Consider the following 18,772-nt stretch of genomic DNA (forward strand, 5'->3'; position numbering starts at 1 on the left):
TATATATATATATATATATATATATATATATATACACATCATTTTTATTTATTAAAAAAAAAAGTTTACTATTACAAGTTGTATTCTGGCTTCCTAAGGTGGCTGTTGACTTTCTTCAGAGGAGAAGGTGTTCAACGAGGCTAGGAAGTGGGTGATCGCCACCTGCCAGTCTATCACCCAATACATATATATATATATATATATATATATATATATATATATATATATATATACAAATGGATTTGTATGTAGCATTTATGGATCTGGAGAAGGCATATGATAGAGTTGATAGAGATGCTCTGTGGAAGGTATTAAGAATATATGGTGTGGGAGGCAAGTTGTTAGAAGCAGTGAAAAGTTTTTATCGAGGATGTAAGGCATGTGTACGTGTAGGAAGAGAGGAAAGTGATTGGTTCTCAGTGAATGTAGGTTTGCGGCAGGGGTGTGTGATGTCTCCATGGTTGTTTAATTTGCTTATGGATGGGGCTGTTAGGGAGGTGAATGCAAGAGTTTTGGAAAGAGGGGCAAGTATGAAGTCTGTTGGGGATGAGAGAGCTTGGGAAGTGAGTCAGTTGTTGTTCGCTGATGATACAGCGCTGGTGGCTGATTCATGTGAGAAACTGCAGAAGCTGGTGACTGAGTTTGGTAAAGTGTGTGAAAGAAGAAAGTTAAGAGTAAATGTGAATAAGAGCAAGGTTATTAGGTACAGTAGGGTTGAGGGTCAAGTCAATTGGGAGGTAAGTTTGAATGAAGAAAAACTGGAGGAAGTGAAGTGTTTTAGATATCTGGGAGTGGATCTGGCAGCGGATGGAACCATGGAAGCGGAAGTGGATCATAGGGTGGGGGAGGGGGCGAAAATCCTGGGAGCCTTGAAGAATGTGTGGAAGTCGAGAACATTATCTCGGAAAGCAAAAATGGGTATGTTTGAAGGAATAGTGGTTCCAACAATGTTGTATGGTTGCGAGGCGTGGGCTATGGATAGAGTTGTGCGCAGGAGGATGGATGTGCTGGAAATGAGATGTTTGAGGACAATGTGTGGTGTGAGGTGGTTTGATCGAGTAAGTAACGTAAGGGTAAGAGAGATGTGTGGAAATAAAAAGAGCGTGGTTGAGAGAGCAGAAGAGGGTGTTTTGAAATGGTTTGGGCACATGGAGAGAATGAGTGAGGAAAGATTGACCAAGAGGATATATGTGTCGGATATATGTGGAGGGAACGAGGAGAAGAGGGAGACCAAATTGGAGGTGGAAAGATGGAGTGAAAAAGATTTTGTGTGATCGGGGCCTGAACATGCAGGAGGGTGAAAGGAGGGCAAGGAATAGAGTGAATTGGAGCGATGTGGTATACCGGGGTTGACGTGCTGTCAGTGGATTGAATCGGGGCATGTGAAGCGTCTGGGGTAAACCATGGAAAGCTGTGTAGGTATGTATATTTGCGTGTGTGGACGTATGTATATACATGTGTATGGGGGTGGGTTGGGCCATTTCTTTCGTCTGTTTCCTTGAGCTACCTCGCAAACGCGGGAGACAGCGAAAAAAAAAAAAAAAAAAAAAAGAATATATATATATATATATATGTATATATATATATATATATATATATATATATATATATATATATGTATGTATATGCATGTATATATATGAGCTACATATTTGGAAGAACTATTGTGAAGAATGCCACAAGCAAACGTCATTCCTGGGGTATAACACTTGAGCAGTGCTGGAGAGGCGGTGACCTGGCTAACTGTTTATCAGTCAGGAAGACCTGGTTGCAAAGTTGTCTAATTCAATAACATGTGGAAGACATCACTAACGGTATGATTACTTTAATTTTGATGAAAACATAACTAAATTTTTCAGGGGAAGGCAAAAGGTAAAGGCAGCGGCCAAACACAACTGCACAGCGAAGGTGCTGCACTTATGTTTTTCTTCGTGGGTCTGTGCAGCTTGCAGTTGATGAATCCATGTTTCACTTCTCAAAAGAAAATGTTGCAGTTCACATTTGGCCAGAAAAGAGCTTGTGTAGCAACTTTGCTTCCAAATGAACGACACTTGTCTGGTCGGATCTCGTTCCCATCACCCGAATAGCAAACACAGTTCTACTATCAACCGGATAACAAACACAATTGTCCCATCAACAGGATGATAAACAACGGTTTTCTCTTCACTTCGACGACAAACACTATTCACCTATCAGTTGGATGATAAAGACATTTTTCCTTTTACTAGATGACAAATACAGTCTCCCATCACCCGGATGACACATAGTTCTGCAATCATCCGGATGACACAGTTCTGCAATCATCCAGATGACAAATACAGTTTTCCAGTCACCCGGACGACAACCTCAGTTGTATCATCGCCCGGATGAACAAACACAGTTCTTCCATCATCCGGCTGACAAACATTTTTCTCATCATCTGGAAGACAAACACAGTTCTCACATCACCCAGATGACAAACACAGTTCTCCCATCACCTGGATGAGAAACACAGTTCTCCCATCACTTGGATAACACAGTTCTCCCATTACCAGGATGACAAACACAGTTCCACCGTCATCAGGATGACAAACACAGTTCTCCCATCACCTGGATAACAAACACAGTTCTCCCATTATCAGGATGACAAACACAGTTCTCCCATCACCTGGATAACAAACACAGTTCTCCCATTACCAGGATGACAAACACAGTTCCCCATCACCTGGATGACAAACACAGTTCTCCCATCACCTGGATAACAAACACAGTTCTCCCATTATCAGGATGACAAACACAGTTCTCCCATCACCTGGATAACAAACACAGTTCTCCCATTACCAGGATGACAAACACAGTTCCCCATCACCTGGATGACAAACACAGTTCTCCCATCACCTGGATAACAAACACAGTTCTCCTATTATCAGGATGACAAACACAGTTCCACCATCACCAGGATGACAAACACAGTTCTCCTATTACCAGGATGACAAACACAGTTGCCCATCACCTGGATGACAAACACATTTCCCTCATCATTCGGATGACAAAAAAAGTTCTAACGTCGTCGGAATGACAAACACAGTTCCCCATCACCAGGATGACAAACACAGTTCTCCCCTCACCAGGAAGACAAACACAGTTCTCCCATTACCAGGATGACAAGCACAGTAATTCCATTACCAGGATATCAAACACAGTTCTCCCATCACCATTATGACAAGCACAGTTCTCCCATCACCAGAACAACAAACACAGTTCTCCCATTACCAGGATAACAAACACACTTCACCCATCACCAGGATAACAAACACAGTTCACCCATCACCAGGATAACAAACACAGTTCTCCCCTCACCAGGAAGACAAACACAGTTCCCCATCACCAGGATAACAAACACAGTTCCCCATCACCAGGATAACAAACACAGTTCTCTCATCACCAGGATAACAAACACAATTTTCCCATCACCAGGATAACAAACACAGTTCCCCATCACCAGAATAACAAACACACTTCTCCCATCACCAGAATAACAAACACAGTTCTCCCATCACCAGGATGACAAACACAGTTCTCCCATCACCAGGATAACAAACACAGTTCTCCCATCACCAGGATAACAAACACAGTTTTCCCATCACCAGGATAACAAACACAGTTCTCCCATCACCAGGATAACAAACACAGTTCTCCCATCACCAGGATAACAAACACAATTCTCCCATCACCAGGATAACAAACACAGTTCTCCCATCACCAGGATAACAAACACAGTTTTCCCATCACCAGGATAACAAACACAGTTTTCCCATCACCAGGATAACAAACACAGTTCTCCCATCACCAGGATAACAAACACAGTTCTCCCATCACCAGGATAACAAACACAGTTCTCCCATCACCAGGATAACAAACACAGTTCTCCCATCACCAGGATAACAAACACAGTTCTCCCATCACAAGGATAACAAACACAGTTCTCCTATCACCAGGATAACAAACACAGTTCTCCCATCACCAGGATAACAAACACAGTTCTCCCATCACATGGATAACAAACACAGTTCTCCCATCACCAGGATAACAAACACAGTTCTCCCATCACCAGGATAACAAACACAGTTCTCCCATCACCAGGATAACAAACACAGTTTTCCCATCACCAGGATAACAAACACAGTTCTCCCATCACCAGGATAACAAACACAGTTTTCCCATCACCAGGATAACAAACACAGTTCTCCCATCACCAGGATAACAAACACAGTTCTCCCATCACAAGGATAACAAACACAGTTCTCCTATCATCAAGATAATTCTCTTATTATCCCAATGACAAACAATACTTTCATTCAAGTGGCTACTCGTAAGTCCCCTGCCAGAGTCATATATGAATCCACTACTACAGTCTCAAGATTTGGTCGCTATACTCAGGTGTCTGTTTTTTCCCCTAGCGTAGTCTGTAATAGAGGCGCTGTTGGCAAAGGATAAAGTCACTGTGCTATAGATTGGAACTACTGTTATAACGAGAACTATAGCTATCATATGGGATAGTACTCATTACTGAAGATGATCACTGATTATCATGTAATAGCTGTAGTATGAGATGACGTTTCTTAATAAGGCAAAAGCCTCATATACTTTGTCTTTTCCGAGCTCGAGATTTCTAGAAAGTAAATCAATATCTTTGACACTCAAAATGATAAAACTTTCTATTATACCATCGAAAATGTATTGTACCATCGAGAATCTAAAGTAAATACTGCATGAAGTGCTAACGTTTCTAATTAGTTGTAATGCTCCAGAAATGGTAACTTGTAAACTCCTAACGAAGTTACTGGACCACTTACTGAAGAATCTGTCTACGGTCGCAGTGAAGCCCCTGTCAACGTACTGCGAGTGGTTGGTGGGTGCCGGAGGGTTGGCCATCGGCAGACGCTGGGTGTTTTGCGCCGGGAAGTTTCGACCGAGCTGTCATGGCCAGAACAATGTTAAAAGTTATGAGAACTTAAGCAATGAAAATAGAATTACGGAGAATATCAACTTAGAACTAAATAGGGTGATATCGTTATTGTCAGAATATATACGAATCTTGCTCTATAGACATATGGTAGGTGTCCTTACGCTTGACTCTAAGGCACTGCAAATTACATGATGAGCCCTGTAACGTATAAACTATATCAAGAACCCTGTAAGATGTAAACTATGTTTGGAACTCTTTAAGATGTAAACTATGCTAGGGATCCTGTAAGATGTAAACGATATTAATAGAACACCAAAAAGATGTAATTCATTTGATGAACCTTGTCAGATATAAAGTTTATAACAAACCCTATCACACATATAGTATGTGATGAGCCCTGTCAGGAGTGAACTGTGTGATGAGCCCTGGCAAATAAACACTATGCCCATTAAGATGTTAACTATATGATGAGCCTTGTTAGACGGAGGCTATGCGATTTCTTTTGTATTATAATTTTTAGGGACCGGCATGGTATGAGCAAAACAAGCCCCCAACAAGGCCATCTCGGGTTAAAGACATAAAGTGAGAGGAAAGAGACAGTATAAATTAACGAAGTTCTCCACAGGTGTTTGTTAACCTAACTCTTAAAAATAGAAAAGTTTTACGAAGGAAAGACGAAGGGAAGAGAATTCCAGATCTCAGAGAAAGAAGGAGGTCTTGTTACAATCAATTCTCAATTGAACGGTGAGAACTGTGAGAAGCAACAGCCAGACGAGTGCCTCACCACTATGCCTTGGGGTTGGGGACACGTACAGCTCATGAGAACAACAGCCAAGATAAACCGGTGGAAAAAAGTGGCAGCATGCAATATACAGAAAGGGGTGGTCAAATAGAGGTGATGTCTTCAGATGTGTGAGCAATATTCCTTACTAGACCGTATAAAATCCTTGTAGATATGAAACGGCCACCATCTGCGAGGCAGACTTAATTATGGTGAACATATGGTGTTTCCAGGATAGACTGGTGGATATGACTACACCCAACATGTTTACTGGGATGAAATGCGGTGTTTTGGAACTGAACAGTAGGAACTAAATGACACTACACAGATAAATAGGGAAAAACTGTAACTTGCAAATGTAACTGGATTACTGCTTCCCACTCTGAAATGTTACACAGATCCAAAAGAAGAAATATGTTTAACACGAGAAAGAGAACGAGTATTGGGAGGAGGGAAAGGAAAGCGAGTTGAAGTATGTAAATTGGGATCATCAGCTTAATTGTGAATAGAGTTAGGAGCTGAAGAAAGATCATTTATTGAAGGAAGAATCAGAGCAGGTGATAGGGCAGATCCCTTTGGGACACCGATGTTGACAGGATATGAAAGGAACGTCGCTCCATTAACGACTACTGCAATGGAACAGCTAGAGAGGAAATTATGCATCAGGAAAAAGAGAAAAGCAGGAAAACCAAAGGAAATGCTTTTAGAAAGCGAAAACTAATGCCAGACCTTGTCAAATGCTATTGGAGATGTCGAGGGCTACGATTATTCCATCAAAGTCCATGAGAGATGAAAAAAGTGAGTTACATGGTACAGAGGATCATCATGAACCCTAGTACTGCGAAAGTCGTACCGAGAGCCAGGAAAAGGAAATGGGATTTTAAGTGTTTAAGACAGTTAAAGTTGAAGAGAGTTTCGAAAAAAACAAAAGTGAGACCAATGGGACAAGAGTTTAAGGGGTTAGAGCGATCTTTCTTCCAGATCGGCTTTTCCAAGCAATACTTCCAAGAAGGAAGGAAAAGTCTGGGTTTTTAGCCAAAGGTGAAATGGTGAGCAGGAATCGGATCCAACTCCGAGCCACATTCCTTTAGGGATTGAGGAGGCACGACTTCTGGGCCATACGTATTGTCTACCTAAAGCTAGGAGATTACCCGGAAGATCTTGCCTGAGGAGCTAAGAGATGGCATAAGTTTAATTGGAGATGAAGGCGGAGGACTAGAAGCAAAATCAATCAAAGGTAAATTAGAGGAAAATGTTACCAAACAGAGCAGATCAGTCAGTTACAAGGTTAGGTGCAGATTGATCAGGTAGAAAGCGAGAAGGAATGGTTGAATTACATTAGTTATTAGAGATGCAGGAGGGACTTGGAAGAGAAGCTGTATGTGCCACGATTAATATCAATTGGTCAGCTTTAATTACTGAATAAATCAATACATTAGTTCATAGTGTTCAAATTACTAAACAACGTCTTAACTATTCATGTAATGGTTTATTGTTTCCGTTATGCACGTCATGACGTGCGTAAATAACTAACTTTTCCAATATGTCAAACCTACTTGCTGGGGACACTCCTGTCCCATCCATTACCTCCCCTCAAACCCTCCCCCCCTTCCATCAACCCATAGTGACCTTGAGAACTGTTAAATGCCCATCTTTTTGCAAGCAGTGTTGGAGCTTATCTGTAAATCATTAATATTGACTACTCCACCCAGCTCCCTCCCATACCAGCCACCCTTTGTTCCACCTGCCTAGAGCGCGTGTTGCTCACCCTTTCACTTTCTTCCTCTCTGGAAATTAATTCGTTTTATCTTATTATTATTATTATTATTATTATTATTATTATTATTATTATTATTACTATCATCATTACACTCACGCCAAGCGTAGGGGATAATAAAACAATGCTTAGTTAGCCGGCCTCCTCTAACATCTATGACTTGTTTTTCATAATGTGTAATCACCACTATTATTCAAAACTAGCACACCACCCGACGCTCTCTCCCCCTCAGTGAGCGATAATTTCGGGTCGCAATGCTTCGTTTATTAAAATTTCCGTCTTTACAGTGCGAACTAATTTGATTTGTAATTAAGATTATATTTTTCTCTCAAACAATAACTGATATATATCTAGTATTATTTCAATGAATTGTCCTTCTCTTGTTAAAATACAAGGAGAAATCCGTCTAATCAGGCAAAACGCCAGATGTCGCCACTGAGCGAAATTCATTGGATTTGTGACATTATTGGAGCTACTGTACGACAAAGCATGATAAATATAAATAGATAAATGAATATATATATATATATATATATATATATATATATATATATATATATATATATATATATATATTTTTTTTTTTTTTTTTTTTTTTTCTTTGTCGCTGTATCCCGCGTTTGCGAAATAGCGCAAGTAAACAGACAAAAGAAATGGCCCAACCCACCCCCATACACATGTATATACATACACGTCCACACACGCAAACATACATACCTATACATCTCAATGTACATATATATATACACACACAGACATATACATATATACACATGTACATAATTCATACTATCTGCCTTTATTTATTCCCATCGCCACCTCGCAGCACATGGAATAACATCCCCCTCCCCCCTCATGTGTGCGAGGTAGCACTAGGAAAAGACAACAAAGGCCTTATTCGTTCACACTCAGTCTCTAGCTGTCACGTAAGAATGTCCGAAACCACAGCTCCCTTTCCACATCCAGGCCCCACACAACTTTCCATGGTTTACCCCAGACGCTTCACATGCCCTGATTCAATCCACTGACAGCACGTCGACCCCAGTATACCACATCGATCCAATTCACTCTATTCCTTGCCCTCCTTTCACCCTCCAGCATGTTCAGGCCCCGATCACTCAAAATCTTTTTCACTCCATCTTTCCACCTCCAATTTGGTCTCCCACTTCTCGTTCCCTCCACCTCCGAAACATATATCCTCTTTTCAATCTTTCCTCACTCATTCTCTCCAAGTGCCCAAACCATTTCAAAACACCCTCTTCTGCTCTCTCAACCACGCTCTTTTTATTTCCACACATCACTCTTACCCTTACATTACTTACTCGATCAAACCACCTCACACCACATATTGTCCTCAAACATCTCATTTCCAACACATCCACCCTCCTGCGCACAACCCTATCCATAGCCCACGCCTCGCAACCATACAACATTGTTGGAACCACTATTCCTTCAAACATACCCATTTTTGCTTTAGGAGATAATGTTCTCGACTTCCACACATTCTTCAAGGCTCCCAGGATTTTCGCCCCCTCCCCCACCCTGTAACTCACTTACGCTTCCATGGTTCCATCCGCTGCCAGATCCACTCCCAGATATCTAAAACACTTTACTTCCTCCAGTTTTTCTCCATTCAAACTTACCTCCCAATTGACTTGACCCTCAACCCTACTGTACCTAATAACCTTGCTCTTATTCACATTTACTCTTAACTTTCTTCTTTCACACATTTTACCAAACTCAGTCACCAGCTTCTGCAGTTTCTCACATGAATCAGCCACCAGCGCTGAATCATCAGCGAACAACAACTGACTCACTTCCCAAGCTCTCTCATCCACAACAGACTGCATACTTGCCCCTCTTTCCAAAACTCTTGCATTTACCTCCCTAACAACCCCATCCATAAACAAATTAAACAACCATGGGGACATCACACACCCCTGCCGCAAACCTACATTCACTGAGAACCAATCACTTTCCTCTCTTCCTACACGTACATATACCTTACATCCTCGATAAAAACTTTTCACTGCTTCTAACAACTTGCCTCCCACACCATATATTCTTAGTACCTACCACAGAGCATCTCTATCAACTCTGCCATATGCCTTCTCCAGATCCATGAATGCTACATACAAATCCATTTGCTTTTCTAAGTATTTCTCACATACATTCCTCAAAGCAAACACCTGATCAACACATCCTCTACTACTTCTGAAACCACACTGCTCTTCCCCAATCTGATGTTCTGTACATGCCTTCACCCTCTCAATCAATACCCTCCTATATAATTTACCAGAAATACTCAACAAACTTATACCTCTGTAATTTGAGCACTCACTCTTATCCCCTTTGCCTTTGTACAATGGCACTATGCAAGCATTCCGCCAATCCTCAGGCACCTCACCATGAATCATACATACATTAGATAACCTTGCCAACCAGTCAACAATACAGTCACCCCTTTTTTAATAAATTCCACTGCAATACCATCCAAACCTGCTGCCTAGCCGGCTTTCATCTTCCGCAAAGCTTTTACTACCTCTTCTCTGTTTACCAAATCATTTTCCCTAACCCTCTCACTTTGTACACCACCTCAACAAAAACACCCTAAATCTGCCACTCTATCATCAAACACATTTAACAAACCTTCAAAATACTCACTCCATCTCCTTCTCACATCACCAATACTTGTTATCACCTCCCCATTAGCCCCCTTCACTGAAGTTCCCATTTGTTCCCTTGTCTTACGCACTTTATTTACCTCCTTCTAGAACATCTTTTTATTCTCCCTAAAGTTTAATGATACTCTCTCACCCCAACTCTCATTTGCCCTCTTTTTCACCTCTTGCACCTTTCTCTTGACCTCAAGCCTCTTTCTTTTATACATCTCCCACTCATTTGCATTTTTTCCTTGCAAAAATAGTCCAAATGCCTCTCTCTTCTCTTTCACTAATGATCTTACTTCTTCATGCCACCACTCACTACCCTTTCTAATCAACCCACCTCCCACGCTTCTTATGCCACAAGCATCTTTTGCGCAAGCTATTACTGCTCCCCTAAATACATCCCATTCCTCCCCCACTCCCCTTACCTCCTTTGTTCTCACCTTTTTCCATTCTGTACTCAGTCTCTCCTGGTGTGTATATATATATATATATATATATATATATATATATATATATATATATATATATATATATATATATCCTTTCATACCATTCGCCATCTCCCGCATCAGCGAGGTTGCGTTAAGAACAGAGGACTGGACCTTTAAGGGAATATCCCCACCTGGCCCCCGTCTCTGTCACTTCTTTTGGAAAATCAAAAAAAACCGAGAGGGGAGGATTTCCAGCCCCCCGCTCCCTTCCCTTTTAGTCGCCTTCTACGACACGCACGGAATACGTGGGAAGTATTCTTTCTCCCCTATCGTCAGGTATATATATATATATATATATATATATATATATATATATATATATATATATATATATATATATATGTTTGAAGGAATGGGTATGTTTGAAGGAATAGTGGTTCCAACAATGTTGTATGGTTGCGAGGCGTGGGCTGTGGATGGAGTTGTGCGCAGGAGGATGGATGTGCTGGAAATGAGATGTTTGAGGACAATGTGTGGTGTGAGGTGGTTTGATCGAGTAAGTAACGTAAGGGTAAGAGAGATGTGTGGAAATAAAAAGAGCGTGGTTGAGAGAGCAGAAGAGGGTGTTTTAAAATGGTTTGGGCACATGGAGAGAATGAGTGAGGAAAGATTGACCAAGAGGATATATGTGTCGGAGGTGGAGGGAACGAGGAGAAGAGGGAGACCAAATTGGAGGTGGAAAGATGGAGTGAAAAAGATTTTGTGTGATCGGGGCCTGAACATGCAGGAGGGTGTAAGGAGGGCAAGGAATAGAGTGAATTGGAGCGATGTGGTATACAGGGGTTGATGTGCTGTCAGTGGAGTGAATCAAGGCATGTGAAGCGTCTGGGGTAAACCATGGAAAGCTGTGTAGGTATGTATATTTGCGTGTGTGGACGTGTGTATGTACATGTGTATGGGGGGGGGGGGGGTTGGGCCATTTCTTTCGTCTGTTTCCTTGCGCTACCTCGCAAACGCGGGAGACAGCGACAAAGTATATAAAAAAAAAAAAAAAAAAATATATATATATATATATATATATATATATATATATATATATATATATATATATATATTGGAAAGGATCACAATTTTTTCAATTTTCCAAAATATGGAACAGTGAAGGGGGCCAGGTGAGTATATGCCCTCAGAGGCCCAGTCATCTGTTCTTAACACTACCTCGCTAACACGGGAAATGTTGAATAGTACGAAAAAATAAATATATATATATATATATATATATATATATATATATATATATATATATATATATATATATATATATATTTTTGTCGCTGTCTCCCGCGTTTGCGAGGTAGCGCAAGGAAACAGACGAAAGAAATGGCCCAACCCACCCCCATACACATGTATATACATACGTCCACACACGCAAATATACATACCTACACAGCTTTCCATGGTTTACCCCAGACGCTTCACATGCCCTGATTCAATCCACTGATAGCACGTCAACCCCGGTATACCACATCGATCCAATTCACTCTATTCCTTGCCCTCCTTACACCCTCCTGCATGTTCAGACCCCGATCACATAAAATCTTTTTCACTCCATCTTTCCACCTCCAATTTGGTCTCCCACTTCTCCTCGTTCCCTCCACCTCCGACACATATATCCTCTTGGTCAATCTTTCCTCACTCATTCTCTCCATGTGCCTAAACCATTTCAAAACACCCTCTTGTGCTCTCTCAACAACGCTCTTTTTATTTCCACACATCTCTCTTACCCTTACGTTACTTACTCGATCAAACCACCTCACACCACACATTGTCCTCAAACATCTCATTTCCAGCACATCCATCCTCCTGCGCACAACTCTATACATAGCCCACGCCTCGCAACCATACAACATTGTTGGAACCACTATTCCTTCAAACATACCCATTTTTGCTTTCCGAGATAATGTTCTCGACTTCCACACATTCTTCAAGGCTCCCAGGATTTTCGCCCCCTCCCCCACCCTATGATCCACTTCCGCTTCCATGGTTCCATCCGCTGCCAGATCCACTCCCAGATATCTAAAACTCTATACTTCCTCCAGTTTTTCTCCATTCAAACTTACCTCCCAATTGACTTGACCCTCAACCCTACTGTACCTAATAACCTTGCTCTTATTCACATTTACTCTTAACTTTCTTCTTCCACACACTTTACCAAACTCAGTCACCAGCTTCTGCAGTTTCTCACATGAATCAGCCACCAGCGCTGTATCATCAGCGAATAACAACTGACTCACTTCCCAAGCTCTCTCATCCCCAACAGACTTCATACTTGCCCCTCTTTCCAAAACTCTTGCATTCACCTCCCTAACAACCCCATCCATAAACAAATTAAACAACCATGCAGACATCACACACCCCTGCCGCAAACCTACATTCACTGAGAACCAATCACTTTCCTCTCTTCCTACACGTACACATGCCTTACATTCTCGATAAAAACTTTTCACTGCTTCTAACAACTTGCCTCCCACACCATATATTCTTAATACCTTCCACAGAGCATCTCTATCAACTCTATCATATGCCTTCTCCAGATCCATAAATGCTACATACAAATCCATTTGCTTTTCTAAGTATTTCTCACATACATTCCTCAAAGCAAACACCTGATCCACACATCCTCTACCACTTCTTAAACCACACTGCTCTTCCCCAATCTGATGCTCTGTACATGCCTTCACCCTCTCAATCAATACCCTCCTATATAATTTACCAGGAATACTCAACAAACTTATACCTCTGTAATTTGAGCACTCACTCTTATCCCCTTTGCCTTTGTACAATGGCACTATGCACGCATTCCGCCAATCCTCAGGCACCTCACCATGAGTCATACATACATTAAATAACCTTACCAACCAGTCAACAATACAGTCACCCCCTTTTTTAATAAATTCCACTGCAATACCATCCAAACCTGCTGCCTTGCCGGCTTTCATCTTTCGCAAAGCTTTTACTACCTCTTCTCTGTTTACCAAATCATTTTCCCTAACCCTCTCACTTTGCACACCACCTCGACCAAAACACCCTATATCTGCCACTCTATCATCAAACACATTCAACAAACCTTCAAAATACTCACTCCATCTCCTTCTCACATCACCACTACTTGTTATCACCTCCCCATTTGCCCCCTTCACTGAAGTTCCCATTTGCTCCCTTGTCTTACGCATTTTATTTACCTCCTTCCAGAACATCATTTTATTCTCCCTAAAATTTAATGATACTCTCTCACCCCAACTCTCATTTGCCCTCTTTTTCACCTCTTGCACCTTTCTCTTGACCTCCTGTCTCTTTCTTTAATACATCTCCCACTCAATTGCATTTTTTCCCTGCAAAAATCGTCCAAATGCCTCTCTCTTCTCTTTCACTAATAATCTTACTTCTTCATCCCACCACTCACTACCCTTTCTAATCAACCCACCTCCTACTCTTCTCATGCCACAAGCATCTTTTGCGCAATCCATCACTGATTCCCTAAATACATCCCATTCCTCCCACATTCCCCTTACTTCCATTGTTCTCACCTTTTTCCGTTCTGTACTCAGTCTCTCCTGGTACTTCCTCACACAAGTCTCCTTCCCAAGCTCACTTACTCTCACCACCCTCTTCACTCCAACATTCACTCTTCTTTTCTGAAAACCCATACAAATCTTCACCTTAGCCTCCACAAGATAATGATCAGACATCCCTCCAGTTGCATCTCTCAGCACATTAACATCCAAAAGTCTCTCTTTCGCGCGCCTGTCAATTAACGCGTAATCCAATAACGCTCTCTGGCCATCTCTCCTACTTACATACGTATACTTATGTATATCTAGCTTTTTAAACCAGGTATTCCCAATCACCAGTCCTTTTTCAGCACATAAATCTACAAGCTCTTCACCAAGAGTGGTTTGGGAATGTCTTGGGAGTAAAGTCAGTGGTTAGTGAGAGGACAAGAGCAAGGGAAGGAGTAGCAGTACTCCTGAAACAGGAGTTGTGGGAGTATGTGATAGAATGTAAGAAAGTAAATTCTCGATCATTATGGGTAAAACTGAAAGTTGATGGAGAGAGATGAGTGATTATTGGTGCATATGCACCTGGGCATGAGAAGAAAGATCATGAGAGGCAAGTGTTTTGGGAGCAGCTGAAAGAGTGTGTTAGTGGTTTTGATGCACGAGACCGGGTTATAGTGATGGGTGATTTGAATGCAAAGGTGAGTAATGTGGCAGTTGAGGGAATAATTGGTATACATGGGGTGTTCAGTGTTGTAAATGGAAATATTATATATATATATATATATATATATATATATATATATATATATATATATATATATATATATACAGATAGATAGATAGATAAGATAGATAGAAAGAAATAGATAGATAGATAGATAGAGATAGATAGATAAGTCTCACCTGGTCGTGCCACGCCAGAAGACCTCGAGGGGCGAGGCTGCCGTTGGAAAAGGTCCTCAGGACATCGGCCCAGCCCTTAGCGGTACCATAAACAAGTCCGCCGTCCATGTAAGGCGTGATCTCGTTCAACTGTGACGAAAAACAAGGTCAACAACTAACAGTGACAAACAGTAAGAACATAAGGCAAGTAATGTACTCCATTTACGATCACAACTCATTATTGTACCGTTAATCATTATACTTATTTCTATTTTTTGCTGATATAACTATTGTATATAACAATGATAATAATAATAATAATAATAATGATAATAATAATAATAACAAATAATGATAATAATAATGAAAAATAATGATAATAATAATAATAATAATAATAATAATAATAATAATAATAATAATAATAATAATAAATATTCTCTTTCACTAATACTCTTACTTCTTCATCCCACCACTCACTACCCTTTCTAATCAACCCACCTCCCACTCTTCTCATGCCACAAGCATCTTTTGCGCAATCCATCACTGATTCCCTAAATACATCCCATTCCTCCCCCACTCCCCTTACTTCCATTGTTCTCACCTTTTTCCATTCTGTACTCAGTCTCTCCTGGTACTTCCTCACACAGGTCTCCTTCTCAAGCTCACTTACTCTCACCATCCTCTTCACTCCAACATTCACTCTTCTTTTCTGAAAACCCATACAAATCTTCACCTTATTACTATTATTATTATTATTATTATTATTACTATATTATATTATACTCTGTCGCTGTCTCCCTCGTTAGTGAGGAAGCGCAAGGAAACAGACGAAAGAATGGCCTAACCCACCCACATACACATGTATATACATAAACGCCCACACACGCACATATACTTTTTTTTTTTTTTTTTTTTTTTTTTTTTTATACTTTGTCGCTGTCTCCCGCGTTTGCGAGGTAGCGCAAGGAAACAGGCGAAAGAAATGGCCCAACCCCCCCCCCCCATACACATGTACATACACTCGTCCACACACGCAAATATACATACCTACACAGCTTTCCATGGTTTACCCCAGACGCTTCACATGCCTTGCTTCAATCCACTGACATCACGTCAACCCCTGTATACCACATGACTCCAATTCACTCTATTTCTTGCCCTCCTTTCACCCTCCTGCATGTTCAGGCCCCGATCACACAAAATCTTTTTCACTCCATCTTTCCACCTCCAATTTGGTCTCCCACTTCTCCTCGTTCCCTCCACCTCCGACACATATATCCTCTTGGTCAATCTTTCCTCACTCATTCTCTCCATGTGCCTAAACCATTTCAAAACACCCTCTTGTGCTCTCTCAACAACGCTCTTTTTATTTCCACACATCTCTCTTACCCTTACGTTACTTACTCGATCAAACCACCTCACACCACACATTGTCCTCAAACATCTCATTTCCAGCACATCCATCCTCCTGCGCACAACTCTATACATAGCCCACGCCTCGCAACCATACAACATTGTTGGAACCACTATTCCTTCAAACATACCCATTTTTGCTTTCCGAGATAATGTTCTCGACTTCCACACATTCTTCAAGGCTCCCAGGATTTTCGCCCCCTCCCCCACCCTATGATCCACTTCCGCTTCCATGGTTCCATCCGCTGCCAGATCCACTCCCAGATATCTAAAACTCTATACTTCCTCCAGTTTTTCTCCATTCAAACTTACCTCCCAATTGACTTGACCCTCAACCCTACTGTACCTAATAACCTTGCTCTTATTCACATTTACTCTTAACTTTCTTCTTCCACACACTTTACCAAACTCAGTCACCAGCTTCTGCAGTTTCTCACATGAATCAGCCACCAGCGCTGTATCATCAGCGAATAACAACTGACTCACTTCCCAAGCTCTCTCATCCCCAACAGACTTCATACTTGCCCCTCTTTCCAAAACTCTTGCATTCACCTCCCTAACAACCCCATCCATAAACAAATTAAACAACCATGCAGACATCACACACCCCTGCCGCAAACCTACATTCACTGAGAACCAATCACTTTCCTCTCTTCCTACACGTACACATGCCTTACATTCTCGATAAAAACTTTTCACTGCTTCTAACAACTTGCCTCCCACACCATATATTCTTAATACCTTCCACAGAGCATCTCTATCAACTCTATCATATGCCTTCTCCAGATCCATAAATGCTACATACAAATCCATTTGCTTTTCTAAGTATTTCTCACATACATTCCTCAAAGCAAACACCTGATCCACACATCCTCTACCACTTCTTAAACCACACTGCTCTTCCCCAATCTGATGCTCTGTACATGCCTTCACCCTCTCAATCAATACCCTCCTATATAATTTACCAGGAATACTCAACAAACTTATACCTCTGTAATTTGAGCACTCACTCTTATCCCCTTTGCCTTTGTACAATGGCACTATGCACGCATTCCGCCAATCCTCAGGCACCTCACCATGAGTCATACATACATTAAATAACCTTACCAACCAGTCAACAATACAGTCACCCCCTTTTTTAATAAATTCCACTGCAATACCATCCAAACCTGCTGCCTTGCCGGCTTTCATCTTTCGCAAAGCTTTTACTACCTCTTCTCTGTTTACCAAATCATTTTCCCTAACCCTCTCACTTTGCACACCACCTCGACCAAAACACCCTATATCTGCCACTCTATCATCAAACACATTCAACAAACCTTCAAAATACTCACTCCATCTCCTTCTCACATCACCACTACTTGTTATCACCTCCCCATTTGCCCCCTTCACTGAAGTTCCCATTTGCTCCCTTGTCTTACGCATTTTATTTACCTCCTTCCAGAACATCATTTTATTCTCCCTAAAATTTAATGATACTCTCTCACCCCAACTCTCATTTGCCCTCTTTTTCACCTCTTGCACCTTTCTCTTGACCTCCTGTCTCTTTCTTTAATACATCTCCCACTCAATTGCATTTTTTCCCTGCAAAAATCGTCCAAATGCCTCTCTCTTCTCTTTCACTAATAATCTTACTTCTTCATCCCACCACTCACTACCCTTTCTAATCAACCCACCTCCTACTCTTCTCATGCCACAAGCATCTTTTGCGCAATCCATCACTGATTCCCTAAATACATCCCATTCCTCCCACATTCCCCTTACTTCCATTGTTCTCACCTTTTTCCGTTCTGTACTCAGTCTCTCCTGGTACTTCCTCACACAAGTCTCCTTCCCAAGCTCACTTACTCTCACCACCCTCTTCACTCCAACATTCACTCTTCTTTTCTGAAAACCCATACAAATCTTCACCTTAGCCTCCACAAGATAATGATCAGACATCCCTCCAGTTGCATCTCTCAGCACATTAACATCCAAAAGTCTCTCTTTCGCGCGCCTGTCAATTAACGCGTAATCCAATAACGCTCTCTGGCCATCTCTCCTACTTACATACGTATACTTATGTATATCTAGCTTTTTAAACCAGGTATTCCCAATCACCAGTCCTTTTTCAGCACATAAATCTACAAGCTCTTCACCAAGAGTGGTTTGGGAATGTCTTGGGAGTAAAGTCAGTGGTTAGTGAGAGGACAAGAGCAAGGGAAGGAGTAGCAGTACTCCTGAAACAGGAGTTGTGGGAGTATGTGATAGAATGTAAGAAAGTAAATTCTCGATCATTATGGGTAAAACTGAAAGTTGATGGAGAGAG

At 41.3% G+C, this 18,772-nt stretch overlaps 1 protein-coding gene across 2 annotated transcripts in view; it reads right to left on the reverse strand.

The window, feature by feature from the left end:
• Positions 1 to 18,772, reverse strand: part of LOC139765869 (dual oxidase 2-like) — a 188,292-nt gene that overhangs the window by 110,397 nt on the left and 59,123 nt on the right. Inside the window, exons 1-2 of one of the 2 annotated variants that reach the window (XM_071693733.1) lie at positions 15,070 to 15,196; positions 4,836 to 4,956 (exon numbers count right to left, since the gene is read on the reverse strand). In XM_071693733.1, coding sequence (XP_071549834.1) covers positions 4,836 to 4,956; positions 15,070 to 15,177 — 229 coding nt within the window. In that variant the 5' untranslated portion in view covers positions 15,178 to 15,196. Of the gene's footprint in view, positions 1 to 4,835; positions 4,957 to 15,069; positions 15,197 to 18,772 lie in introns of those variants that run through there. The other variant, XM_071693732.1, reaches the window with a different exon arrangement.

This window comes from Panulirus ornatus, chromosome 56, assembly GCF_036320965.1.
Source record: "Panulirus ornatus isolate Po-2019 chromosome 56, ASM3632096v1, whole genome shotgun sequence".
Lineage (NCBI taxonomy): Eukaryota > Metazoa > Arthropoda > Malacostraca > Decapoda > Palinuridae > Panulirus > Panulirus ornatus.